The sequence below is a fragment of the Pseudochaenichthys georgianus genome, chromosome 7 (genome assembly GCF_902827115.2).
Source record: "Pseudochaenichthys georgianus chromosome 7, fPseGeo1.2, whole genome shotgun sequence".
NCBI classification, from domain to species: domain Eukaryota; kingdom Metazoa; phylum Chordata; class Actinopteri; order Perciformes; family Channichthyidae; genus Pseudochaenichthys; species Pseudochaenichthys georgianus.
In genome coordinates this window covers 34,076,495-34,101,985 of record NC_047509.1, presented here as the reverse complement: position 1 = coordinate 34,101,985, position 25,491 = coordinate 34,076,495, and the positions used below count along the sequence as shown (strand labels likewise).

At 43.1% G+C, this 25,491-nt stretch overlaps 1 protein-coding gene across 2 annotated transcripts in view; it reads right to left on the bottom strand.

Annotated features, from left to right (window-relative positions):
* plxna1a (plexin A1a) overlaps positions 1-25,491 on the bottom strand; it is a 320,685-nt gene that overhangs the window by 107,061 nt on the left and 188,133 nt on the right. For both annotated transcript variants that reach the window (XM_034086873.1, XM_034086874.1), the window contains exon 10: positions 726-926. In XM_034086873.1, the coding sequence (XP_033942764.1) occupies positions 726-926 (201 nt within the window). The remainder of the gene's footprint in view (positions 1-725; positions 927-25,491) is intronic.

The following is a 25,491-nucleotide window of genomic DNA, read 5'->3' as shown; positions in this document are numbered from 1 at the left end:
CATCAGAGACAGAGCGACTTCCCGGATCACAACGCCGAGGCTCATCCTTTCCCTTTGACTGAGATCAAAAACAGCGAGCAGCCGCACAGATCAGCGGTAAGGCGGCAGCCGGATAAATGACCCGGGGCCCCTGACAAGTGTTTGACAGGCTGAAGGAAAGGCTGCCGGAGCCACACACTGGCTCCTGATGGCTTTTAACGGCGAGGGAAACGCTGTTGGACGTATCGCCGAGAGCTGCGGTGTGCATGTTAATCATATGTCTCGTTAAGTAACTCATAATTGGTGTCGTTAAAATGCCTCCCCTCTGCTTCGTGCCCTGATTGGGGCTGAGGAAATTATCTTGCTGAAACGGTCGCCCCCCATTAGCGGTGACAGTTTGACTGAGGGCTGAGACGCAGGATTTAAGGGTGGGAATGAAGAGAGAGCGGCTTCGCGACACTCAGTCCCTGTGGCCGTACGCCTCAGCTTCAAGTCTATCACCGCTGCTCTCACACAGCCACCAACAGTCTGTGAAGTCTACACATGGTTAAACCAGTATGCAGTCCTGAATGGATCCAGATTACACAGCGGGGGTTGGATAACGCAGTAGGACATTTTCTTAGGATTGGCTGAGATGGTAATCAGGCAATAGCAGGCCCCTTGGCCAACATACATCCACATTTATCAAGTCAACAGACACTGCGGGGGATTCGAGGGGGTGTGGAGTTGTTTTCTTTGAGGCTTACCGTGGTCTTCTGACACTGGATGCTGCTGCTGTTGAACCGGAGCGCGGGGACGCTGTGTGTGCTGCCCTGGATGTGGAAGATGCACTCGTAGTTCCTCTGTCCGGACTGAGGCTGAGGAAGGTTCTGGGCCAGCAGGGTGATGGGCCGCATGACTCCAGCAGGGATATATATCTGAGTCGAGGGCAGGATCTGAGGGCACTCCTGCAGATGAGAAACATATGAATACAGATATTGAGATGTGACTAGAAACGAGAGCAGATGTTCTCAGTGGGATGCAGATCTGAGTGGAGGTGATGTGATGGAGCTGCTGCTGCAGCCAGCTGCAATGAATACAGACCGTACACAGGTAAAGTACAGAGGAAGGGGCGTGTCATGCATCTTCTTCGTGGTTCCTATAAACCAGTTTGACATACTTACATACAACAGCACAATCTTATTTTATATATGAAGTAGTGACATTACAATCTTAAGGAAGTGCAAAGGGCACAGTTAGTGAATACGGGCTGTGCGCCTTTCTCCATGAATTGGGCTTTTTGATCATTTTAAAGCCTTTACATCAGGGGTGTCAAACTCAATTTCATCGCGGGCCACATTCGCATATAGGTTGCACTCAAAGGGCCGGTTGTAACTATATAAATATATAATATATATATAAAAAAATGTACTATATTACATTATTGCCTCTGAATTGGATTATTATCGGATAGGATAATAACTTAGTAATTAACTACGTCTGAAAGCAGAAGTCCAGGGCAAATAATTGTAAGTCTCTTCAATGCGCATGTCACAAAACGAGATGCATTGTGGGACATGTAGTTTATGGGCAACCTGCTTCTGTAAAGTGTCATGTAACCATATAATAAACGTATTATATTCTTTGCAAGCTCTTGCGGGGCCACATAAAATGAAGCCGCGGGCCGGATTTGGCCCCCGGGCCTTGAGTTTGAGACCCCTGCTTTACATAGCTAAGGGATGATGTGCAGCGAGGCGAACACCCGACAGGCAGATCAGGAGCCCGACACGTCTTGCATGCAGTTTGCTTTTCAGCCAAACTGTATACAGTTAACTCGACCAAACTTCTTTTCTTTCTTTTGTGTCCTTAGCAACGGTCAATAAATCCTTGACAGCGGTCTGTCTGTTCTGGATTAACAACATGTCACGTGTTCTGAATTGACCAATTGAGTATTCAACTAAGCCATGTAATAAAACTGCTTACAAATCAGGTACCTTTAAAAAGACTATTTATCATAATGTATATGCTGCTCTATAAGAGTAACATCTGCATTCAAACCAGTCATATTCCCTGTAAAATACATTAAAGGGGAAAATCATTCTGCGTTTTAGGTTTCTTCATTTTTAGTTGCATCAAAATACTTTCACATGCACTGTGCCTGAATATATATCCTTGTTAACCCCTGGGTCTGAAACACGTGTTGCTTTGCGCCTGTTTCTTTAAGAAAGCATTACTGTAACAGCACTGTTACCACTATAAGTAAATAACATCACCCGGACTGCCTTCTTCCACATACGCAACATCTCCAGACTCCGCCCATCCCTTTCTCAATCGAACACTGAAGTCCTGGTCAATGCATTTGTCACGTCCCGCATCGACTACTGTAACGCCATCCTCTCAGGCATACCCACCAAGCTCATCAATAAACTACAAATCATACAGAACTCCGCAGCCCGGATCATCACCGGCACCAAGGCCTCAGAACACATCCCCCCCATCCTCATCCAACTCCACTGGCTCCCTGTTCAATCCCGTATCAACTTCAAAAACCTACTGCTCACTTACAAAGCCCTACATAACCTGCCCCCCCCTATCTGGCTGACCTTCTTCAGGAGTACACCCTCTCGGTCCCTCCGCTCCTCCTCTGCTGGTCTGCTGACCGTCCCCACCCCACGCCTCGTCACCATGGGTGCTCGGGCTTTTAGCTGCACTGCTCCCAGACTCTGGAACTCCCTCCCCCCGCACATCCGACAGTCAGACACAATCACCTTATTCAAATCCCAATTAAAAACCCACCTGTTCAAATCTGCTTACTCACTGTAGTGCTCCCCATTATATGTTTCATTTGTGTCCACTTGACTGTCTCCTCCATGATTTCCTGTTTGTGTTTTTATCTTGTTCTGTTGCCTCTTAGCTTTTATTTTATTTATTTTTTATTTAGTTATTTTTTATTTTATTTTTTTTTAAATTGTACGGTGTCCTTGGGTGTCATGAAAGGCGCCTAAAAATAAAATGTATTATTATTATTATAAGTATCATTGTGACATCACAAAGTAACAAGGGTACAGCCTGCTCTAAGGCATTGTCTGTGGATATGAGCTGTGTGTATTTCGACATGGATTCTGTGTTATCATCATTTCATAATTGTTGTATAGCCATTAGACTTTCTTTATGATTCTAAAGATTATGAGTATGATATTACTAGACTTTATATATGATATCAAATTACTTAGAATCTCACGTTCTACAATAGTGTACATTAAAAAAGGCTATTTAGTTGTACTGACAAGTTATTGAATGTGTAGTATGGCATTACAGAACAACCGTATGCACATAATAGCCTCTGAATATTTGTCTTGCCAAGAACATCACACTACAAGTTTCTAAATGAATTGTAGCACCTTTGTTCTCATGTTGGAAGAATCAAGCTTCCTAAAGCCTCCACTTACACACGATCAGCACTCCTGAGGATCAACTCGTCTTCTTTGTGAACAACTGAATATTGAACGTGGCATTACTTGTCAAAACGAGTACAAGCCATTTTGGAATCAAACCCTTCCCAGTATTAATGAGGCAGTTTTGCCTAAATTAATTCCCTAAAGTATATTCTAATTCTTTGTTTCTGTACAAAAAGACGAGAGCCTGAGGCAGCGGTGTTAAGTCTACGTGCAGTGTTGTAAAACAGCTACAGTCTGAGGGATTAGAGGGGGCGATGCGTGAGGGGTCAGCGCTTCCATTCAGCGCTTTCTTGATGCCCCTCAATCAATACAAACGTGGCAAGAACAGAAGCTTTGCACCGTGTTAATGAAGGAACATCACTGAGTCCTCAAAGCGTTCTCTCATCCCAAAGTAAATCAGAAAACGACATTTAGCTTTCGTCTGGAATCCATGCTCCAACACTATGGAACTCTCTCCCTATTGATTTTACACCTTTATTATTGATAAATAATATATAATTAGAACAATTGACTTGAGTCATTGTAGAATAATGTTTTTTCTGAAGGGGAGCTATTATGCTAATGTGTATTAGTGTCTCCACTGGGACATGTCTCCGTGCTTTAATGTTCAAAAAGCGCTTTCTTTTCTCATACTGCCTGTGCTGCAGCACCTCTTTTCACCCTCTGTCTGAAACCAGAGCCCAGTCTGCTCTGATTGGTCAGCTGGGAGAGGAACTCCCCCTGGAGGGAACTTTGGGACGTTACATTTGTAGACAATTAACATGAGCCTATTTAAGACTAAAAGGAGGCGGTGACTTGATTACATTTTACCTTGTAAGTGGTTCAGAAAGGGCTTCGCAAATATAATCAAATTACCACTCAACAAGTTATATCCACTAATGTGTGTTTGGTATTCATCTGGAGATGCGGTAAACAATCATAAAGGCCGTACACATACCAAACTAGAATTTGTAAATTGGGTTGAATTCGACTTAAAGCACCATTAGGCAAACTGTAATTTCCCCATTAGGATAGCACATGTTTGCATCTGCAATGATACATCCGTGGGAGCTGCATTGTATTTAATCAGGGACTTATATCCAAAGTAAAAAGCGCAGCAGCAGCAGCAGCCTCGCACTCTGCAGAGTCATCTCAATTTGAGCGTGCTCGGTGCAGAGGCACTGTCTAATGGAGCATCGGTAATGACTTGCAGATTGGCCTGGGAATGGCTGAGAAGATGCAGAGGGGAGACAGGGGTGTGGACGTAATGGCACTGAGAGACTCCTCTGCTCCCCTCACCACCCTACAGCCCACTCCCACAGCCAGAGAGCATATGGGAGGTGCAGGGTGGACAAGTCAAACATGTGAATATTTGGAGATAAGACACAGGGAGCATTCTAAAAAGTGTTTTTCATCTCTAATGAAGTATATTTTAAGATCTAAGACGATACAGAAGACGATAACTTTCTGATACAGAAAATAAGATCAAGTCAAATCTTCAAATTCTCTGAACCTCAACGACCGCTGATGGGTTTAAACTTAAAGGCTTGTTTTCTGTTAGAAATCACCAAATTGCCAAACATTTGAATGGCCAAAAATGATGGACCGTTGAATGATTGATTTGTGGCTTCTATACACTCTTCTCAGGATTGATTTGCAACGAACACTTCTGTCAGTTAAAGTAGCTAGTGAGCTACTGTCAATCCAGCAGTCAGGTGACCAAACACCTGTGAAACGTTGATAAGTGCAGGCTGTTTAAATGTAGCAGAGACGAGAGGACATCAAGTGTTCAATGTTAAGCGTGTGGAGCCCCCTTTCACCTCGTTGTTTGGTGGACACATTCAATATTTGTTATCATTTGTGTCATTTTAACTTTGTAATACTACACTACATATGTTTGTGTTGCCCCCTATCCATGTTTCTTTCCATAGAGATGCAGGATTTATGTACTCTCTGAAAGGAGAAAAAAAATCCATGAATCTGCTTTAGGTTCTATCATTTCTCTTTGTATCTTATCATTGTTTAGATCAAAGACGGATCAAATAACTAAGTGTAATTGGAAGTGTGGCAGTAGCAGCATCAAACCAGTATAGCATTGAGCTACTTGCTAATTAATTGTCAGATCTTTGTTCTGGCCCTTTTCCAAATGAGGTAAGGAGATATTAAAGATTCTAATATGTCAGTGTTGCGTTTTCCAATTGTTTCTGCTGCCCCCTAGTGGCCAAAACATGTGACATTAGCAACACACCTTCAAACTATTCTTAAGTTAAAGTCAACAAATATGCATTGTCATTTTAAAAAGGTAGATTTCTGTCCCCACATTAGTAAAGTTGAGCAATACGCACACTACTACTTGTAATTATCAGTATGGTTGGGATGAACAGGTGTTTCCCAGTTGGCAGCACAACACAACAGATCATCCAACATGATATGAGTGTGGCTGTGTAGTAGTAAGAGAGCAGTACTAGGAAAGGAAGCAGGAGGAAAGAAGTGTTGAAAGAGAGACAGAGAGGAGATCAAATCAATGCCAGCAAAGCAGATTGTCAATTAGTGAGGCTGACAGTCAAAGTTTAAAGTATTCACAGATGGTGACAGGCCGCTAATGAACTGCTTCTAGCCTCTAATCAAATTGGAAAACAGGGCTAAAGAAGCCCGGAAAGGGAACATGGGAAAAAAAGAGTGTGTGTGAGCGGATACCCCGACAAGTGGTAGAGTATCCAGTCTGAAGTATGTCTATGTTAATGTTGGAGGGACTGGCTCAAGCATCTGCTCCAATTGTGGCATGGAAGTCCTGCCACACACAATGAGACCACTTCACATCTGTGCCTCTCTGCTGCACATGCTGCTCCCCACTGCATGATGTGCTCACACACACACACACACACACACACACACACACACACACACACACACACACACACACACACACACACACACACACCACACACACACACACACACACACACACACACACACACACACACACACACACACACACACACACACACACACACACACACACACACACACACACACACACACACACACACACACACACACACACACACACACACACACACACACACACACACACACACACACACACACACACACACACACACCTTGCCCTCTGTGCAGTAAGCCAGTGCAGTGCTCGGTCTGTGGAGTGTTTAACACTATAGCCTTAAGGCCAAATACACAGGCGCTGTGATCAAAGGTTTGGAGGTAAGAATTAGTTTGTCTTCCATATTGCCAGTGTCGAGTCTCCAGGTCTCTCTCCGGGCCCCTAGGCTACATCGTTGTGAACCGAGTGATACATCCTCAATTGGGTTATTCATATGGTGGCTACTTTGAAAAGATAATTGGACAATGTCTACTTTATCCGTAATCCAAGCAGGTCAACTCTCCTCACAACTCGTATGTTTCCTCTGCACAAGTGAAGCAATGTCCGTGTCCGAGTGTGATTGGTTTGGTTGGTATGATTTTCAGTCCAACTACAGACAACTCTTTAAAATGGAATCTTCAGACTGAACTGACTTTAGAGCAATGTTGTCAACTGTGATATTAAGTAGGTTATACTCCAGTTAAGAGCTTAATGAAAGACCCCTTTAGCCACACCATGGCTCTGTCCAAAAGCAATCCCTTGCTAATGTGCCATACCCTTTATAATCAACAGCGCCTCGATAGTGAGCAGAAGAGAAGAATCAAAGTGTGATCAATACAGTATATGTAACCTAATGTTATCTACACTAGATTGTGGACATGCATAATCATTAGGGTTGGGTATCGTTTGAATTTCCACGATTCCGATTCTACTTTTCGATTCCGGTTCTTAACGGTTCTCGATTCCGATTATTTGAGGGGCAGGGTAAAAAAATGATACATGCTTCTTCCACCAAAAAAATTACATTTATTCGAGAAACTTTTACACAGGTTAGTTTAAAGTAATATTCACATTAATCAGTCTGTTTATATTCACTGCTATGTAACTTTAACCTGAGAACCACTGAAGCTACAACAGTGCAACAGTCCAACTTTTAAAAACAGTTCTTGTTGAGAAAAACAAGCATATCTGCCTTCTCAGGCATACCGGGAAGAAATGTTTGAACATTTTGAAGTAAAATGCTTCAATCTGGTGCACTTTAAGCAGAATTACTAGAGACTAGATCTAGGGGGTACAACTCTAAACACCCATATAAAAAAGATCGGTTTACATTTTAATAATTAAATAACAAATAGCCTACATGTAACGCATTTTATTTTTGTTGTTCATTCATATCTTATTTTACTATTTTATTTATGCATATGTTTTTATCTCTCCAGTTTAAAACGATGTGTCTGGTTTACTGTCCTATAGTATACATTGGAATGATTTCAAACCTGTTTTATCCCAATCATTATAAAAGAGTGCCTTGGAAATATGTGTTTACATAAATTGTGATCAAAACGTTTGAGATAACTTAGACTAAAGTGAACTATTTAAACCCTCAGAGTCCTTTACCTCACTGAGCTGTAGTTATCAGCCTCTCAGTATGACTGGAGAGGACTCTCCCTCCACCTCATTGTAGAAACATCTTCTTCTTATATCCGTCAGAGCAGCTAGCACCAGATGTTAATAACAACAGCGCCCTCCCTTTCTCCCTAGCTCACTCGCACTTTGGCTGTGAGCTGCGGTTGCCAGATAAGCCAACATCCCCCATTTTAATCACTTGCAGCGCCCATCGTACAGGGCAAATGAAACGTGTAGCCGGGGTGAAAAGGGTGTTACATTTACTTAATTATGAATGTTGTTACATCAAGGCCGAAAATTAGGATGAGCACCAACGGTCAAAACATTTTTTTTTTCTCCCAGAGCTGGCAGCGCAGCGCCTCCACAGATCTGGCGCCCTAGGCGAACATCTATAACGCCAGTGCAACGGGCAGGCCCTGGTCTCAGGTTACACTGTAGGAAATGTCCCGCCCCGCTGCAGTCATGCAGTAGGCTACGGAGAGCGGCGAGAAACATTTCCTCAGGAATCGAAAAGCGGAACCGAAATTCACATTTCTAAATGATGCCGTTGGAATCGAAATGTTGGAACCGGTTCCGAACCGGAACCGGTTCTCGGTACCCAACCCTAATAATCATAGTTGTGCGCCTTCACTTACGGATGAAAGGTAGCGCAATTTCCCATTATTAAAACGTAACTCATCGTATTCTGATGTTGTTAGCAAAAAGTAGTTCACATAGCGTGGGTGGAAGCAATTCCATAACTAAGACTTAGTCAAACGAGATATTTAAACGGTACAGACAGAAACGGTTCAAATCAAGTTATTGGTCAAGTTCGCTTGAGACCGGTCTAAGGAAATGCAAAATAACGTTGTTTCTAAAATGCAGAGTTTGGGCTTCTTTAGGACTCTCAGATGTCAGGGAGTGTACTGTGTGTGTACATGATGTACATCTATACACTGCTGTATACTCTCAAACACAAGGTGTACCATGAACCAGCCGTCTCAACCACATTCCACTTGATTTCATTCCACGGAGTGCTTTCTTAGAAACTGTCTGTTCTCTGCTCCGTTCTTCAGTTTCTACATACATCTTTCTAACCTCTATGCTCTGATCCTCCCTCCCACCCTCTGCTTTCTATTTGATCTGCTATTTTTCTAGCTTGGAATATGCCTGCATCCTTAAACTCCCGCTACTGCTTGTTCATCTTCACTTTTCCTCTCCTATGTCGCTTCCTTTTCCGTTACAGTGCAGTACATCCTGTGTTGGCTGCTGGAACATGATGTGATAGACGAGTTTGTGAAGGGATAATGAAAACACATATGTGTAGGCAGGAGTGTAAGTTAATGAAGTTGAATGATATTGACACTTTGGCTTGGCTGAGATGAAAGACAGAAAAAAACCCTGACATTTACTTAAATTATATTTAGCTCTGCCACACCTTAAGTCATTATATTATACGTTAGCTTTCTTTTCCCTCACTTCTAATTACTTTCTATAGCGATGGAGACATCATATGTACGGTGATGTCATAGATGAGGCGAGAGCTATGATTGGCTGACGGCGGTCACCCATGAGGCGAGGCGCTGACAGACTCCGAGTATGATGGATGAGGGAGTCTGTGTGTGTTTGTCTATGTGTGTGTGAGTGCCAGTGGGGGGGTCACCACAGTATAGAGGGTCCCCACAGATTAACGTTACAGTCCAATGAACCATTTCCGAAAGGAGGGGGCAAGACCCCATCGACCAGGGCTGTTTCGCGCACACACACACACAAAATGACCTGATATGATGACCGCATCTCCCAGGAGAGAGAGAGAGAGAGAGAGAGAGAGAGAAAGAGTAATCTGTTGAGCAATGTCTCGGTTTAAGACACTAATATAGTAATGCCCTTAGAGAATATCACACACACACACACACACACACACACACACACACACACACACACACACACACACACACACACACACACACACACACACACACACACACACACACACACACACACACACACACACACACACACACACACACACACACACACACACACACACACACACACACACACACACACACACACACACACACACACACACACACACACACACACACACACACACACACACACACACACACACACACACACACACACACACACACACACACACACACACACACTCCACAATAACGTGCAGTGCTAGTAATCTCAACAGATCCCTCCCTTCAATCAACCCACAGACAGGTCATAAAGCTGTATCTATATAGATCTACTCAACCATTTTCTCCCATTCAGACACATATTTCATCTAAGTCCATTTATTTTACTCTTCATCAACAACTATTTCTTATCTCTCAGGGCCTCTCTTGTATAAGCCCCTAGAAAAGAATGTCAAAAGGAGAGTGCTTTATCAAGTAATGAACTCCAGCTCCTACATGCTATACAATAAGAAACCCTCCCTAGTGGCTGCCAATGTACTCAATACTGTAGTTGTCTTTATGTAAAAAGAGAGGTCACATGAAGGCTAGACACACATTGATATCTGTCAGCACAGAAGCCAGGTTTTGCTACGACACTCTTGTGGGCCTTGCTGCTGCCGAATAATAATGTTTGATGTGTGGATTATGTGCGACTCGCAGACTGGTTCAGTACATGTTCACTGTTCCTCCTGTGTCAGCAATGCAGGACCTCTTGGCCTTTATCAAGCCTTTGAGAGAGGCTCATCAAATGAAAGGCTCTCTGGTTCAGATATTGATTACATATTGGGTTACTTAGAACATCTGAGTTTTGATTTTTGCGACCTTTGACAATCGAACATTGATATTTCTCTTATTGTAGTACTTGCCATTTTCATTCTAATACAGTTGGTGTTCTGTGATTCCAAATAAACCAACGTCTTCAAATGTATTCCTTCCTCTGCACTAAATACATGTGATTGCTCTATATATTTTTCTTGTAAAGAAGAGATTACATAAAACCTTATCCAGGACTGTTACGGATCATGTATGCTATATATGAAAGAGAATATATATTTGTATTCAGTTGTATTTCTGTTAAACTGCTTACAGTGGCAGCACTGTTTAAAAAAGCATGCACCATGACATTTTAAGGTTTGTATTGGCTTTAAACCAGGTTATACAGTTGGTCATTTAAGCTTAATTACCAAAAAAGCTCCAAAACATGGGTCCAGAAACAACGCTATTAGGATCACAGTTTGTGTCTTACAAAACCGTGACCACATGTCACTTAAAACTGGAAAATCAAAAGTAGTGGGAAATGCGGAGGACAGAAGAGTCTTCAAAGGCCTTGCCCTATCAAACAAGGTTAAGACCTGTTAAACCCGAGCCTGTTTTTCAGGTCTCAGGCTCGAAAATGACATTCCCAGAACAAATGACCATATCTTCCCTTCTAAAAGGGTTAAATTAATAATCCTTTTTCTCAAAGCAAGGTTACACCTGTGAGTTGGTTGTAGAAGTGTCAGAATCAATATAGATGTTTTTATTTGAAAGTAAATTCAGATTGACAGTAAACAAATTTAAATGATTGTGTCCGTCCAAAAAAAATGTTTTACTTATAGTGAAAACCACCCTTAAATGATGGGATGGTAGACTAAAAGCTTTAGGAATCCAAACTACAACATATAATAAGTATCCTGAATCAAGATTGATGCGAAACAAGTGAAATTTGACCTTTTTAGAGAGATTTAGCACACAAAAAAACACTTCTGGGGTCATTTGGGTGGATTTGACCTATCTCTGGCCCCCCTTGTTCGATTTTGCTGATTGCCATCTCTTTCTAACCGTCAGAGCCAATGGAATCGAGGGGAACTCCCACATACTCCTTATTTGGTAATGTGTGTGTGTGAGACTGCCGCATAGCCAAAACTGGAAGCTGCGATAACTCTGGTGGCTACCATTAGCAGCTAACTTTTACTCCGATTTTTACATAAAAATGGAATTATGGATTATAAATAGTGGTGCACGATAATTATCGGTCCGATATTAGGAATTATGACGTCATCCCGATAAACCCGATAAAAGTATTAATAGCCCCGATAATATACAATATATTTTTTGGGTACAAAAAAGAAAAAAATACTGCGGTGTGGGTGGATTGGGATGAGGGGCGCTTGTTTTTCCCTCGGCTCCTCCCGTTTTGCCAGTACTGTGGTATAGTGGTTTAGGAAGAGGGGAGTTTTTCACAAATCCAGCGCTCCCTAACTCATGCCTGGCTGTGACGTAAATGGTGTGCGGCCGTGAAGCCAGGACAGTAAACAAACATGTCGTCGGTAGTATGGGACTATTTCAAAGTTTCAGAGTTAGATAGTTCGCTTGCTATTTGTATTAACAAATGCAATGCAGAAGTTCCACGAGGAGGGAAAAAGGCAACGAGCTATAATACTTCCAGCCTGATTAGTCACCTGAAACATCGGCATCACTACGATGGTGTGTTAAAAGCGTACGAAGACGCCTGCGCTGCTAAACTAGCGGCGAATCCAAAGCCAGCTGCAAAGGCACCGGGGCTTTTACCTATCGACGAGGCTTTTGAAAAAGGCAAGACGTTTGCCAGAGACGACCCCAGGGTTAGTTTTGTTCATAGTAGTAATGCTCTTGTCATTTGCTCACTACTAGTCTTTTTTAACCACCAGGTTAAAAAAGACTACAGGTACATTTAATATATATATATATTATATTATTATCGGTTATCGGTATCGGTCTTGAGAAGCAGGAAGTTATCGGTATCGGTTTCAAAAAACCAATATCGTGCATCCCTAATTATAAATAAAAAAATATATTACCCAGAAACATTATCAACCTATGGATTAACAGATTCAGCCGCGTAGTCTTTTGATCAGATTGACAGCTACGGTGAGAGGATCTCCCGTAAAAGCTACGTAAAGGTACGTGTTGTGATGTCTGTGTTTGCTTCCCCTGTCGCGAGTTCGGATCACTCAGTGATGATATATATACCTAAATAATCTGTGGAACCTCAGCTTTAATCGGATATCTTGTATGTGAAGCTACAATAAGTAATAAGGGTATCTTTTATCTTGAGTTCTGTGCCAAAGTGTGTTAGCATTTTTTGCTCAGGGGTCATTTAGATACTTCTTATGAGACTTGTGTTTTGTTTTGGTAAAAATAGTTTGTATCGTCAGTTAGCTGAGATTATTCCCGTTAATCTGGTCTAACACATTAATAGGTTCTTAAATATTAAGATCCCCTGAGACACAGTGTCGTGAACATTTTTTAAAAAGGACCCGCGGAGGGGGTCCTTGGGGCTTAACATTAACACAATAAAACAATGATTGGTGTATCTCAGCTCTAAAATGCATTGGGTTCTCTCTTAGCAAAGTTCCATTAAAACTGGGCCAGGAGTTGTTCCGCAAAACAGCAGATAGCTAAAATGATGCTAAAAAAACATAACTTCCATGTCGTAGGGGCATTAACACAAGTTACAATATTATTTGAGCCATGTCTGGATTTGTCGTACGGATCAACTTTGTAGTAGGCAATCAAGCCTCGTAAAAGACGCCTACTGGGAGAAAAACCTCCAATCGCACCACTTCTAGAGCTCTTCATCCCACATGTCTCCATTAGAGTCGCATTACCCTGTGTGATATCACTGATGACCAAGTGTGATTGTGCGTCTATCTAGATGTTATCAGGTCTGGATGGTCAAAGAGGAGGATAGCCGATAAGCATCAGCTGGTGGATCGATAGGAGCCTCTACTCATACTGTGTGCGTGTATTTCTGAGGGTGACACAGAAGATACAAGACAGATAAAGAGAAGCTCTTCATATTGGCCTCACTAAATATGTCACTGTTCTATTTTTTTCAGCCCGCAGGATCAAAATTTGATGAATTTTGTTTCATCTTGTGAGTAGAAAATGACACAGTGCTCATGTCATGTGGGAACCAAAAACAGGCTGGTAACCCAGTTTAGACCACGACCCAGTGAATACTAAGATATCTCTGTGACCCACCTAAGAATCATCCAACCTGTCAAGGTCAGGATAAAAGCCATTGATAAAAGTACTGACTTCCCCCAACTGCCTTCTTATTATTTGGGTTTATTCCATCCATTAGTCTCTGGATCAAATAATGAGTTTCCTGGTCCCAACGGTCCTAGGTCTGAAAAGTTTAAGCAATAGACAACACAGCCAACTTTACAACTAAATATATCGCATATGCATATTCACTGGGGCCGAAAACTTTTGAAAGAGATAGCTTTCCCTTTGCAAGACCCATCTCATGTTTTATTCTGGATATGTGACTCATCCCCTGTGCTTCGTTTTAGCAGGAAAACGTTTCATCTATTTTGCTCAAATGACCCAGGTTCCTCAGTTGTAGTCTCAGGTGGAACGAGGGCACACAACCCCCCTCGCACAAGACTACGAGCTCTTCTGTTTTATAAAAGACACTTTGAACTGTTAGAAGCCTTTTGGAGTGTCCACCCACTCTTCCCAGCCCTTTTACTGTAGGGGATAGCAGCAAGGCGGAGGATGTGGTAGAGATAAAACACAGAACGAGTTCACGCTGTTATGAAATGATATTCTGACATTGAAATAAATGTATGAACATAAACAATGCCTTGGCATCATTACGGCTTGCTCAGAATAGTTTGTTGATGTTACTTTCTTTTGAAAACACGTTGTTGTTTACCGCACACATTTTAATCAAAGCCACCTGTTACCTTTTCTTCACATCTCCGGGGAAACATACTGTCAAAGGATTTTATTACACTGCTACTCAACTTCACTGACAACAAAGAACAACTTTCAACAAAGTATAAATTGAACTATGGCATAGAACAAAGTGCTGCAACTTTTTGATAGTTGAATGAATATTGATGGAATATTTGGGCTGTAGTGAAGAATGGCCCACATTTCTTTTCCTCTATTTTCTGAATCAAGCTCCTAAAAATGACTAATTCCGACAAGTCAAGTCAATTGATTGATTCAAAAAGTCACACATCTTCCAAATGGTTTGACAATGTTTAAAGTTCTATTCTTAGAAGTAATCAGATTAAATGTTGATTTTGTTTTGAACAAGTTGAATTCGGGAACCTTTGGGGAGGTAACCTCTCCAAGACGTTTTCAGAGGTTTCTATCTTTTCCCCATTTTTGCAAATTCATTACCATTTCAATTTGGCAAATATGTAACAGGAACTAATAGTCAGGTATACAGTTGTTTAATAAATACAAGACCCGGTCTTATACGACCATGGTGGCTGTGGTACCAAACATTATGTATATCAATACTACTGCGTGTCTTCTTCACATCATGGAGCACATCCTATACTAATTAACAAGTATGTGAATTGTCACTTTCAAGGCCTAAGGAAGTGCAGTGTGTGGAGAATGCTTCTGGAGAAAGTTGCAAAGAGCAAGACTGAAGGCTAAGCAATCAGTCACGTTTTGATTTGGAATTCCACTAGTTTATAAGTAGCTCAAGCAAATGTATATTTCGGTGGTTGGTGTAAAATTGTGGCAGGTCATATAAGATGTTATTCTTCTCCCTGATCCTTTTCACTCAATGGTGTGTCTGTAGAGACATGTTTTGTTGGAAATTATTGTACATTTGGTTTTGCGTACCATGAGCGAGACAAATACAAATGAAATGAAATAATAAAGGGGTTCTTCAGAAATGAGCAGCCTTAAAAGTGTGGGGATTAAACCAGCATATGGCACGATCGCTTGACTTTTACTCCCTAGTATTGGTCAAACAATTGAAACAGTTTTTAATACATTGTGAGTACATTGTGACATGCCATATTAATTCAACTTTATGTCATATCTATAGAATGAAATAGTTGGATTGCCCCTTAAAAAAAGAACTGTATGTAATATCGTCCTCTCCAACATCCTTTCCATACCCTCTTTTATTCTTTAATGAATGCATTTGGAATAAGAAAAACCTTATGTAGTCCATTGCTTTGCATATGGTTGATATGGCCTGTTAGCATAGAGCAATGGACCGAAGAGCATTGATACCGAAGTTAATTCCCCTGTCCCTCCGCCTCAGTGCACTATTCAACAGTTTGATGGCCGTTAAATGTATCCACTAAGACAATGAGCAGCAATAAAACTCTTTCAAAACAAATGTTCTACGTATGATTGCTCATGTGCCCTCACAGACACAGTGTAGTTAAGCTTGCTAAGCCTTAAGTGTCAGGTCATAAGGGAAGGAAGAAAGGAAGGTGTGGAATTAAAACACACAAGTGATACAAGCAATATAAGATTATTCTCGCACTATTGTATACATTCAGCAGGAATTACACAAATATATACAATTTGTTTTTATGCAGCAATGATAGAAGTCAAAAATGGACGCCAGGAAAAAAACACAATAAAGAAGGATGTGAAGTCAGAATTTGCCTATGACTTAAATATAAACTACATTTCCTATATTTTGTCTACAGGCAAAAGTGTGTTTTGTAAGACAAATACAATGCAAATAAATGGGTTCTCAGCGGCCACGCTTCCAGGAAGTAAGACAGAAAGTAGGATACAGAGCATTAACCTAATCACGAGGAATTATTGAGTAGATTCTGAGGAGACATGATGTCGTGACCCTCAAGTATCCTTTCATCTCCTGAATGGTTAAACATCTCCTCCTACTCCTCCATCCTTCTCCTCCTTTCATCAACCCGCTCGCCCTTTTCTCTCCCGTTAATGTTGCTCCCTACCACGTTGATGTCTTTCTCCTTGATATGTCTTGCTTTACAAGGATGGTTCCTCCTCCCTTTCCTGTCTTCCTCCATGTATCTCAGTTACCCTTCATTTTCAAAATATCTGCTGTCCCACTTTGTAAGTTTATTTACCAAATCTTTATTGCACGGTTGCAACTAATACACGTTGAATCAATCTTAATTAAATAAAGCTTGTTGACAAATTGGCCTAAGGCAAATGTGGACAATTTGCAGTCCAATACCTTTGTACTAGAATAATGAGACAATTAAAATTAGGTACCTAACCCAAACTTAATTAGAGGCGTCTTTTTGTGACCTCTCACCTTATCCTGGAGAGAGAAAACAGTTGATAACACATCGAGCCAGGGTCTGCTGATAGCTGTTGTGTCCCGTCAATTATGTTAGTTTGTTATGTATTTGTCACGTCCATGTTTGTTTTGTTTGTTTCACTTCCTGTTTTATTTTATACTCCTTGTCTCATTCCAGGTGCCTTTACTTCCTTGGTTCTTGTTTCCCGCCATCGTCAGCGTCTGCCCCGCCCCTGATTGTTTCCACCTGTTCCCACGTACCTCTTGTATATATTGTCCTGTCTCCCCTTGTCTGTTGTCAGTTCGTCTTGTTCGTCATGCCAAGAAGTCAGATCCAAGCAGCCATAGAGAGACCAAGTACCTTTTGTGATATCCTCCATGAGAGCGTTTTGTTTTGTGACCGTTTTGTCACTCCCTCTGTAAAGACTGTTTCTTTGTTTTTTGATCCATTAAAGTTTATTTTTCTTCAAACCTTTTCGTCTCCGGGTTGTGCAATTGAGTCCTCATATCAGTGAGTCACGGTTCCTAACAATAGCTCTTCCTTCTTGTCTATGATGCACCTTTAGAATGGAATATGTATGTGATACAATGCTAATTGATAGATTTAAAGGCAGGCCCTACATATAGAAATGTTTTTGTTTGCTGGTTATAGAACTGATAAAGTACATCTCTTTTAAAATGTGACTTCCTAAAACTTGATTTCTAGTTCCTTTAATTAATTAATATTGTCAGCTTTTGTATTTTGTTGTTGTGCCATTGCCCGTATTTGCCACATCTCCCTTTGAAAAGAAATGTTCTCAATCTCAAGTTGACTTTGCTCGTTAAATACATTAAAACACATTCAGTTTATGAAAATTAAGCTTTTCGGATATGCTAACACAAGAGGGATTATCAGAGAGCACTGTATAATAAGAGCATATTTTATTTATATGCCTTTAATTTACCAAGGAACTTGCATAATAAAAAGTGTACCATTTTGCAGAAGGCACTATGTCTAATGTATTTATGTGCAGTGTGCACACAGTTTCATAAATGATGCCCCTGGTTGTTTTAGCAAGCTTGCTTCTTCCACTTCTCAACTAGGCCACTGCCACACCCCTCCCCTTATGTTTTAGTGTTGATGCTCCACCTTTCACTTCCCATCTCATCTGTCTCTCTCCATTAAACACGCCACCGATCAGAGAGGCATATGGAGATGCGTCTTTAAGCTTTAATGCACTTTGAATAATTAACACACATGTGCACACGTGCACACACACACACTCACACAGCTAAGTGTATCAGTGGCAGGCAGCTCCCCCAGCCAGAGAGAGACCCAGAGGGAGAGGGGAAGCTAGCTCCGTGCCAACCCCAGCCCCGGAGCATCCGAGCTGGGCAACAGAGAGCTGTGTGGCAGCCTGTGCTCCATCAACAATGGGAAGACAGATGTAACTCTGACACCCGTAGCTGAGAGACAACAGAACAAGGAGAGCGGCTCCAGCTAATTCACTTGTTGAAGGAATTAGGGAGCGGATGAACGAGAGCCATAGGGATAGAGATCAAAAGACCCGTATGGAGACAGTTGGGTATGCATCCATTGTCAGAGTGATACTATTTCAGGTGACTTGACACAAATATACGACTATCTAACCAAGTCACTCATCATGGTGATTTATCCTCTAATTAGTGGCTTGAAGGCTAACTCTAATCCACATATCTAGATTCCCCTTCTGTTCATTTGGAGCCTAACAACGCCTGCTAATGGTTATCAATGAGGCTGGGGTACAAAGCCACTGGTTCAAAGACACAAATGAAGTAGAGAAGCAAGTAGGGAGGAAGAAAGAAAGAAGATCACACTGAGTCACAACTGGTGAGTGGCAGTTTCACATTTCCAAAAGGTCAGTGCCTTGATAGTGAAATAAAAATGTTTAAGAACTTTTGAAGCAGAACAAGCGCTTACTCCTGATGAGAGCTTCTTCTCACAGAATCAGATGACTTCACTGAGCCTTAATGAATGCATCGAATACCCTCTAGAAGCAACACGTTCTCAAAGCATGAAGGGAAACATGTACACTATCAAAGACCTCAATAGTCTTTTTGCAGATGCTGAAAATGGTATTCATTATATGTAACAGGCACAAAGACCAGGTGAGGATGTCAGTGTGGTGGGTGGACTTGGAGCATGCTGACTTTCATGTAGACCCTTAACACGACCTAACAGTTTTTCTTTTCATAAATGATGAAGTACTCTTCAATGTCTGCTTGCATCAATTTAACTGGTGGGCGGTTTGCCAGATAACATTGCATGTTGTCATGGCGAAATCTAACCAAACGAGGGGGCTGTGTTTCTTTTATATAAGGCCTTTTGCCCCAACTACACGGCCCCAAAACACATTTATTCACATTTATTCTATGACATAGCTTTGTCATAAACAAGTGTTTGAAACTATGACTCTACAGTACATTATTCCAGTGCAGTTGTTTAGGCTGCCTCTAGTGGCCATATTAGTTATGACAAGAGTATAGGAGGAAATCAAATCAAATCAAGTAACGTAGTACAAATATAAATATCGACCAAGTCCACAAAAAAACCAAGTTGTCTTACCCATGAAACGGGTCTTTTGAATTTACGTCATATATATAACAAACTGAACTTCAACTCCTACTTAAGTTACCAAACAAACATACCTAGTTTAAACCAAAACAGACATTTTTTTCTAAACCAAACCAAGTAGTTTTGTAGCCTAACCAAGACGAGGACACATTTGTGGTGTTTGCTGTGTATGTTAAAAATGATGCTAAATAGTACCCAGTGCGCTTTAAATTAATTTCACAGGGTCGTGACTTAGCCTCTGTGTCACAAGTTTAAAAAATAAGAATATTAGAAGGTGTTGAAATGGCAATGTCACCTGTAAGTACTGAATCAAAAGAAAAATAGAGAAAGAAAAAAAAGTATGAGTATGTGTGCCTGTAATGGTAACTTGAAATAATATTTGAAGGCAATTCTTGGATATCATCAATAACCACAAGCTCAGGCCATAATTAACAACCAAACTGTTCAAGCATTGCTCCCAACTGGGACTGTTCTAATCATGAACTGCCTTCATTTATTTGTTGGATGTGAAATATCCTGAGTGAAAAACGGTCACGTGCAAAAATGAAAGAACGACTTCATTAAAAAGCTGGCAAATGTATCTCAATTAATAAAGGGGCAGGCAAGCTTGCAGACAGGAAACTAAATGCAAACAAAGCTCGTTTTTTTTTTGATCTTATTATTGTCTTACTTTTCCTATTTCCTTGAATCTGAATAAAGTCATTTGAACCAACCCGGCCCGGCGTCGGCCCAGCCGGCTCTAGCAGCCCAATGCTAGGATTCATTGAAGCAAATCAAATTTGTTTGTCTCCGTGTTTGTTTGTCCTGGTGTTTCTTTCTCTCATTGTTTGTGTTTATACACATTTCCGTTCATGGCCTTCTCAAGTGTCTCTCCGAATCTGGCAATTTTCTGCCTGGTCGCCTCTAATGTGCCTCTCTGTTTATCTGCTGTCACAACACATCTGATTTATATATATTTACATATCCAGGAAGTGACATTGCAGAATTACATTTACTTTAAGGGGGTGGAAATCAAACATTTGCAAACAGGAAGAAGAAAATAGTGTATGTACCTGTGGCACAGATTTACAGATGCCATGAGTTTTATCAGATATGAAGTGAAGTCAGCTTCAGGAATATGACCAATACCATTGGGAAGATAACCATTGTAGTGTGAATTCAATCACGTTGGCAACCAAATGCTAATGACGCAGGGGGAAACTTTTTTCAGGCAGCGGAGATGGGCAATATTGCTTTCAGCAGGGGCTGCGAACTGGCAAATTGGAACCAAATCAAGGCTGGAGGAGATAAATGTGTGCTGACAATACTGCTGCTGCTGGCTCACATGGCGCATATGCACTCCTTCAAAAATGTTACCCATTCAATTTGAGTGAGACACATCTACAACATATGCATCAATAAAACAAGCTATTTTTTCATAAAAAATAACCCATGTTAAGATTTGGGGATATACCCCCCTGACATTGAAAGTGTCTTGGTAACCATGGCAACGCCTGAACCAAAATGAGTACATCAGTAGAGATAATAGATTGGAAAAAGATGGCTGAATTGGTGTGGTTCTCCAAACAAGATGAGGATGGATGTCAGCCTGCTGTGTTTATAGGACGTGTGATGACAGGGTGTTCCGAGTCAAGTGTCATCCGCATTTCTCACACACACACACACACACACACACACACACACACACACACACACACACACACACAAAATGCCCTGAAATTGCCCAATTTAAAAAGACACCACATAACAAATATACCTCACTACCTCAACCGAGTATATCTTAAAGGGACAGTTCGCTCCAAAATCAAAAATACATTCTGTGGTGCTTCTCATATGTGGTGCTACTTATACAGTTATAACATTTTGTTGTGAGTCTCCTAGTGGAGGAGATTGGCCGTAGAGACGTCTGTGCAATATAAGGGAATTTGATGGGACTTGTCTTGTGGTGCTAGGAAGCATTTTATTTCTTATTCTACTAACTACACCATGAATGTTTAGATTGTGCACAGTTTCAAGTTGTTGGTCCATGACTAGATGTACTCGTCCTTTGATGAGTCCATACTAGGGATGTAACGATATATCGAATATCGTGATATCGCGGTAAATAGATGTCTCAATACCATCGTGAGACTGACGAAATCTACCGCAATTTAACCTTTATTTAACCAGATGGTCCCATTGAGGTCATCGATCTCTTTTTCAAGGGAGACATGTTCAACATGGCAACAAGTAGGTTACAACATGAACATAAAAGGACATCATATTTACAGGGCTAAATGTACATACCTAGAGACATAGACAAGTACCAACAGTATATTTATATCTCGCCCTGTCAATAAGCCTCACCTTCTTGGGAAAAACTATAGGTTACTTACGTAACCCCAGTACTCAGAGTAACATGAAGTGAGATGTCTCACTATGGGATGCGCCTCATCGCGGAGCAAACAGAAGAATCAATCTCATTACGCCAATCCTGATTGGCTGGTGATCTTGACGTCAGCGTCAGGGGAAATCACCCCCTATAAGTAGCTTGCGCCACAACGCATGCGTCATTCAAAATAAGCACCTCTTCTCGCTTCACCATAGCAAGGAGGGCCGTCTGGTGAGACATCTCACTTCATGTTACTCTGAGTGCTGGGGTTACGTAAGTAACCTATAGTTCTCATTCATAACACTCTGTTCGATGTCTCACTATGGGATATTGTATCTCCCATATTGCCAGACGAGCTTATCTCGAAGATCACCAACCAACCAGAATTTAACAGGTAGAGTCCCGACTCAACAAGGTGCCCAGCACTGCTTGGGCCACGCTTGGAGCGGAGACGTCTAGCCTGTAAAAGCGGACAAAAGTGAGCGGCGAGGACCAGCTCGCCGCTGCATAGATATCCTGGATGGAAACACCCTTGAACAAAACCCAGGATGTAGCCAGGCCCCGAGTCGAGTGAGCCCGCAGACCCGAAGCTGCTTGCAAATTCTGACTCGTATAGGCCAAAGCAATTGCCTCCACGATCCAGTGGGAGAGCCGTTGCTTAGTAACTGGCTTGCCCTTGTGAGGATTAGCCCAGGACACGAAGAGTTGGTCATTAAGACGAAGCTCCTTTGATCTGTCCATATATGTGTGTAAAGCCCGGACTGGACACAACAGATCCTGCTGCTGCTCCCCGGAGGAAACCAGCTGCGGAGGAAATGCCTCAATGTCAATTGGGGTACATGAACCAACCACCTTTGGTGTAAAGGCAGGGTTGGGTTTCAACAACACTCTCGTTTGCCCTGGGGCGAACTGAGTGCATGAGGGATGTACAGACAGTGCATGGATATCGCTGACCCGCTTGGCGGATGCCAGGGCCAGTAACAGCACTGTCTTGAGTGACAGATGTCTCATGTCAGCTCCCTCCAGGGGTTCAAATGGGGTCATTTTGAGCCCATTTAAAACCACTGCCAGGTCCCATAAGGGCACCAGTGACCTGGAGACAGGGAGGAGCCTGCGAGCTCCCTTCATAAAACGGCAGACCAAAGGATGTTGGCTAGCCGTCTTTCCCTCAAAGCCCACATGGCATGCAGCAATAGCAGCCAGGTACACCTTGATCGTGGAGAAAGCTCTGTGTTTATCGATCAAGTCCTGTAGAAATGATAAAATCACCCCGACAGGACATTGAAAAGAGATGTGTCCTTCTTGAAAGCACCACTCCTCAAACACCCTCCACTTACAGTCGTAAAGAGACCTGGTGGAGGAAGCTCTCGCACTCTGAATAGTGTTTATCACCTTCTGAGGGAGTCCCACTGTATTCAGATTGTACCACTCACGGGTCAGGCACATAGTGCCCCGCTCTCTGGGCGTGGGTGAAGGATCGCCCCCCCCCGCCTGAGACAAGCTGTCCCTGCGTGGTGGGGGCTGCCATGGCTGCCCGCACAACAGCTGATATTTCTCTGCCAGCCCGTACATTGCGGGCTAGGGCGGAAACATCAGAGTAAGTGTGTGGCGTTGCTCCTTCACTCTGGCCAGAGTTGGGGGTAACAGAGCCAGGGGTGGGAACGCGTACAGAGGACCCGGAGGTCAATCATGTACGAGTGCGTCCCCGCCTAACAGTGCGTTTAAATCGTGCATTAAAGAGAACAGCTGTCATTGAGCATTTTTTCTTTTTGCGTACAGACTTAACGCGGCTCCGCCGTAACACACCCACAGCGGACTCACGATCCTTGGATGTGGAGTCCAGTCTGCATAGAGTGGTGCACCTCTGGACAGTAGTTCTGTCCCTAGGTGCATAACTCCCGGTACATGCGTCGCTCTCAGAGAGAGGAGACGTCTGCCGCTCCAAGGGATCAGTTTGTGTGCCAGTGTGTGTGACTGGAGACAACGCAACCTCCCTTGGCGGTGCATACACGATATCGTGTTGTCTGTCCTCACGAGGACATGGTGTCCTCTGAGAGAAGGCAGGAAGCGTTTTAGGGTAGGGACCACCGCTAAAAGCTCCGGGTAATTTACGTGCGCCCGCTGGAGGTCTCTGCTCTAGAGACCTCTCACCGGGCGACCTTCGTAAGTACCCTATCAGCCTGTCTGACATGCGTCCGTGGTGACCACCTTCCGTGAAAGGACAGCACCCGTAGGCGCATCCCGCACTAGAAAAGTCGGGTGTAGTGCCACTACACGTTACATAATAACCAATACTCTCCGCACGCCGTGGCGCGCATGGTTTCGTTTTATTATGAGACCCATGTTGAGCGGGTGCTTTACGAGGACAACATTTTGTCTGCGTAATCTGACTCCGCTCGGTGGGCATTATAGATAAAACCCTTCTTTCTAGGAGAGAGAGAACCTCTCTCTCCAGAATATGGGTTGACTCTCTCTGGGTTTGTGAAAACAAATAAAGTATAACTGTTTTGAGAAGCCCAGGCAGATGTTGTGAGTATCTCCTGCTGTATGCTCCTTAGAGCCAGCTGAGATGTCACGCTTACAGCTCCAGCCGGCACTGCGCATGCGTGTGACGGTGGTGCCCTTAAAGCCCCAGCCGGCACTGCGTGTGGCGGTGGTGCCTTCGCATACCCGCCAATAATCCGCTTTTTGAGAGATGCCGTAGCTGCTCTCAGAAGGGGAACAATTGACAGGCTGTTTATTGGCTTCATTGATTTTCTTTTCATTATTTTGAGCTGCGCCCTCGGCCTGAAGCCTGGATGCGTCAGCGGCAAATGTTTTATGACAGAGGAATCAATCAATGTGTGACATGTGTTTGTACGGACTTGAGGATGGTGTTTAGGCATCTCTCGAGGCGGCGGGAACACATTCACGTAGGGGAGAAGGAGGGGCTGTCACGCCGCTCGCTTCTTCTTCCTCGACTGCTGGCCGAACTTCTGGGTTGGCTGAGCCTGAGCTGCAGCCGGAACCGGAGATTTTCTCGGCAAACTTGCCCTTGTCTCCAGCCTGGGCTGGGGACTCGGGGTGGGCTGCGACCTCTGCTTGTCCGGTGCTTTAAACCGAGCAGAGTTCGAGACAGCTGGGGTGAAGGACTGCTCCTGCGAAGGCCAGAGTGGCTGCTCCCGGGCTACCCGACTGGTCCTCGCAGAGCACCGCTTGGTAGGTGGTTAGCAGCGAGGACACGTTCAGGGCCCTGGCGGACAGCGCTGCCGCTTTGTAAGACTTTTCAGTCATTGTAGACTGAAAGTGGTCCGCCTTTGCTGGCAGCGTGGGGTTCCTGCTCGGTGAGGGGCCACCATGGGCGGTATGCGGAGCAGGCCGAGCCTCTCCATTCCATCGCAGTCCAGGGAGGAGGCACCCTGGATTGGGACCTTGTTGCTGAAGGGCCGGTCTCTCCATGAGACCGACACTTCATCCAACATTTCTGGAAAAACCGGGAGGAGTTGCCTCCCTTTGCCCACTGTTTGGGGAAGATGCTTCCCCTCGTAGCGGGACCTGGAGGTCTCCTTGGCCATTTCAGGCCACGGAACATTGAGTCTGACCGCAGCGCGTTTGCACACGGCCTGCAGGTCCATGCTGAGACCGGGCGAAGCTGGTGTGCTGTCGCCCG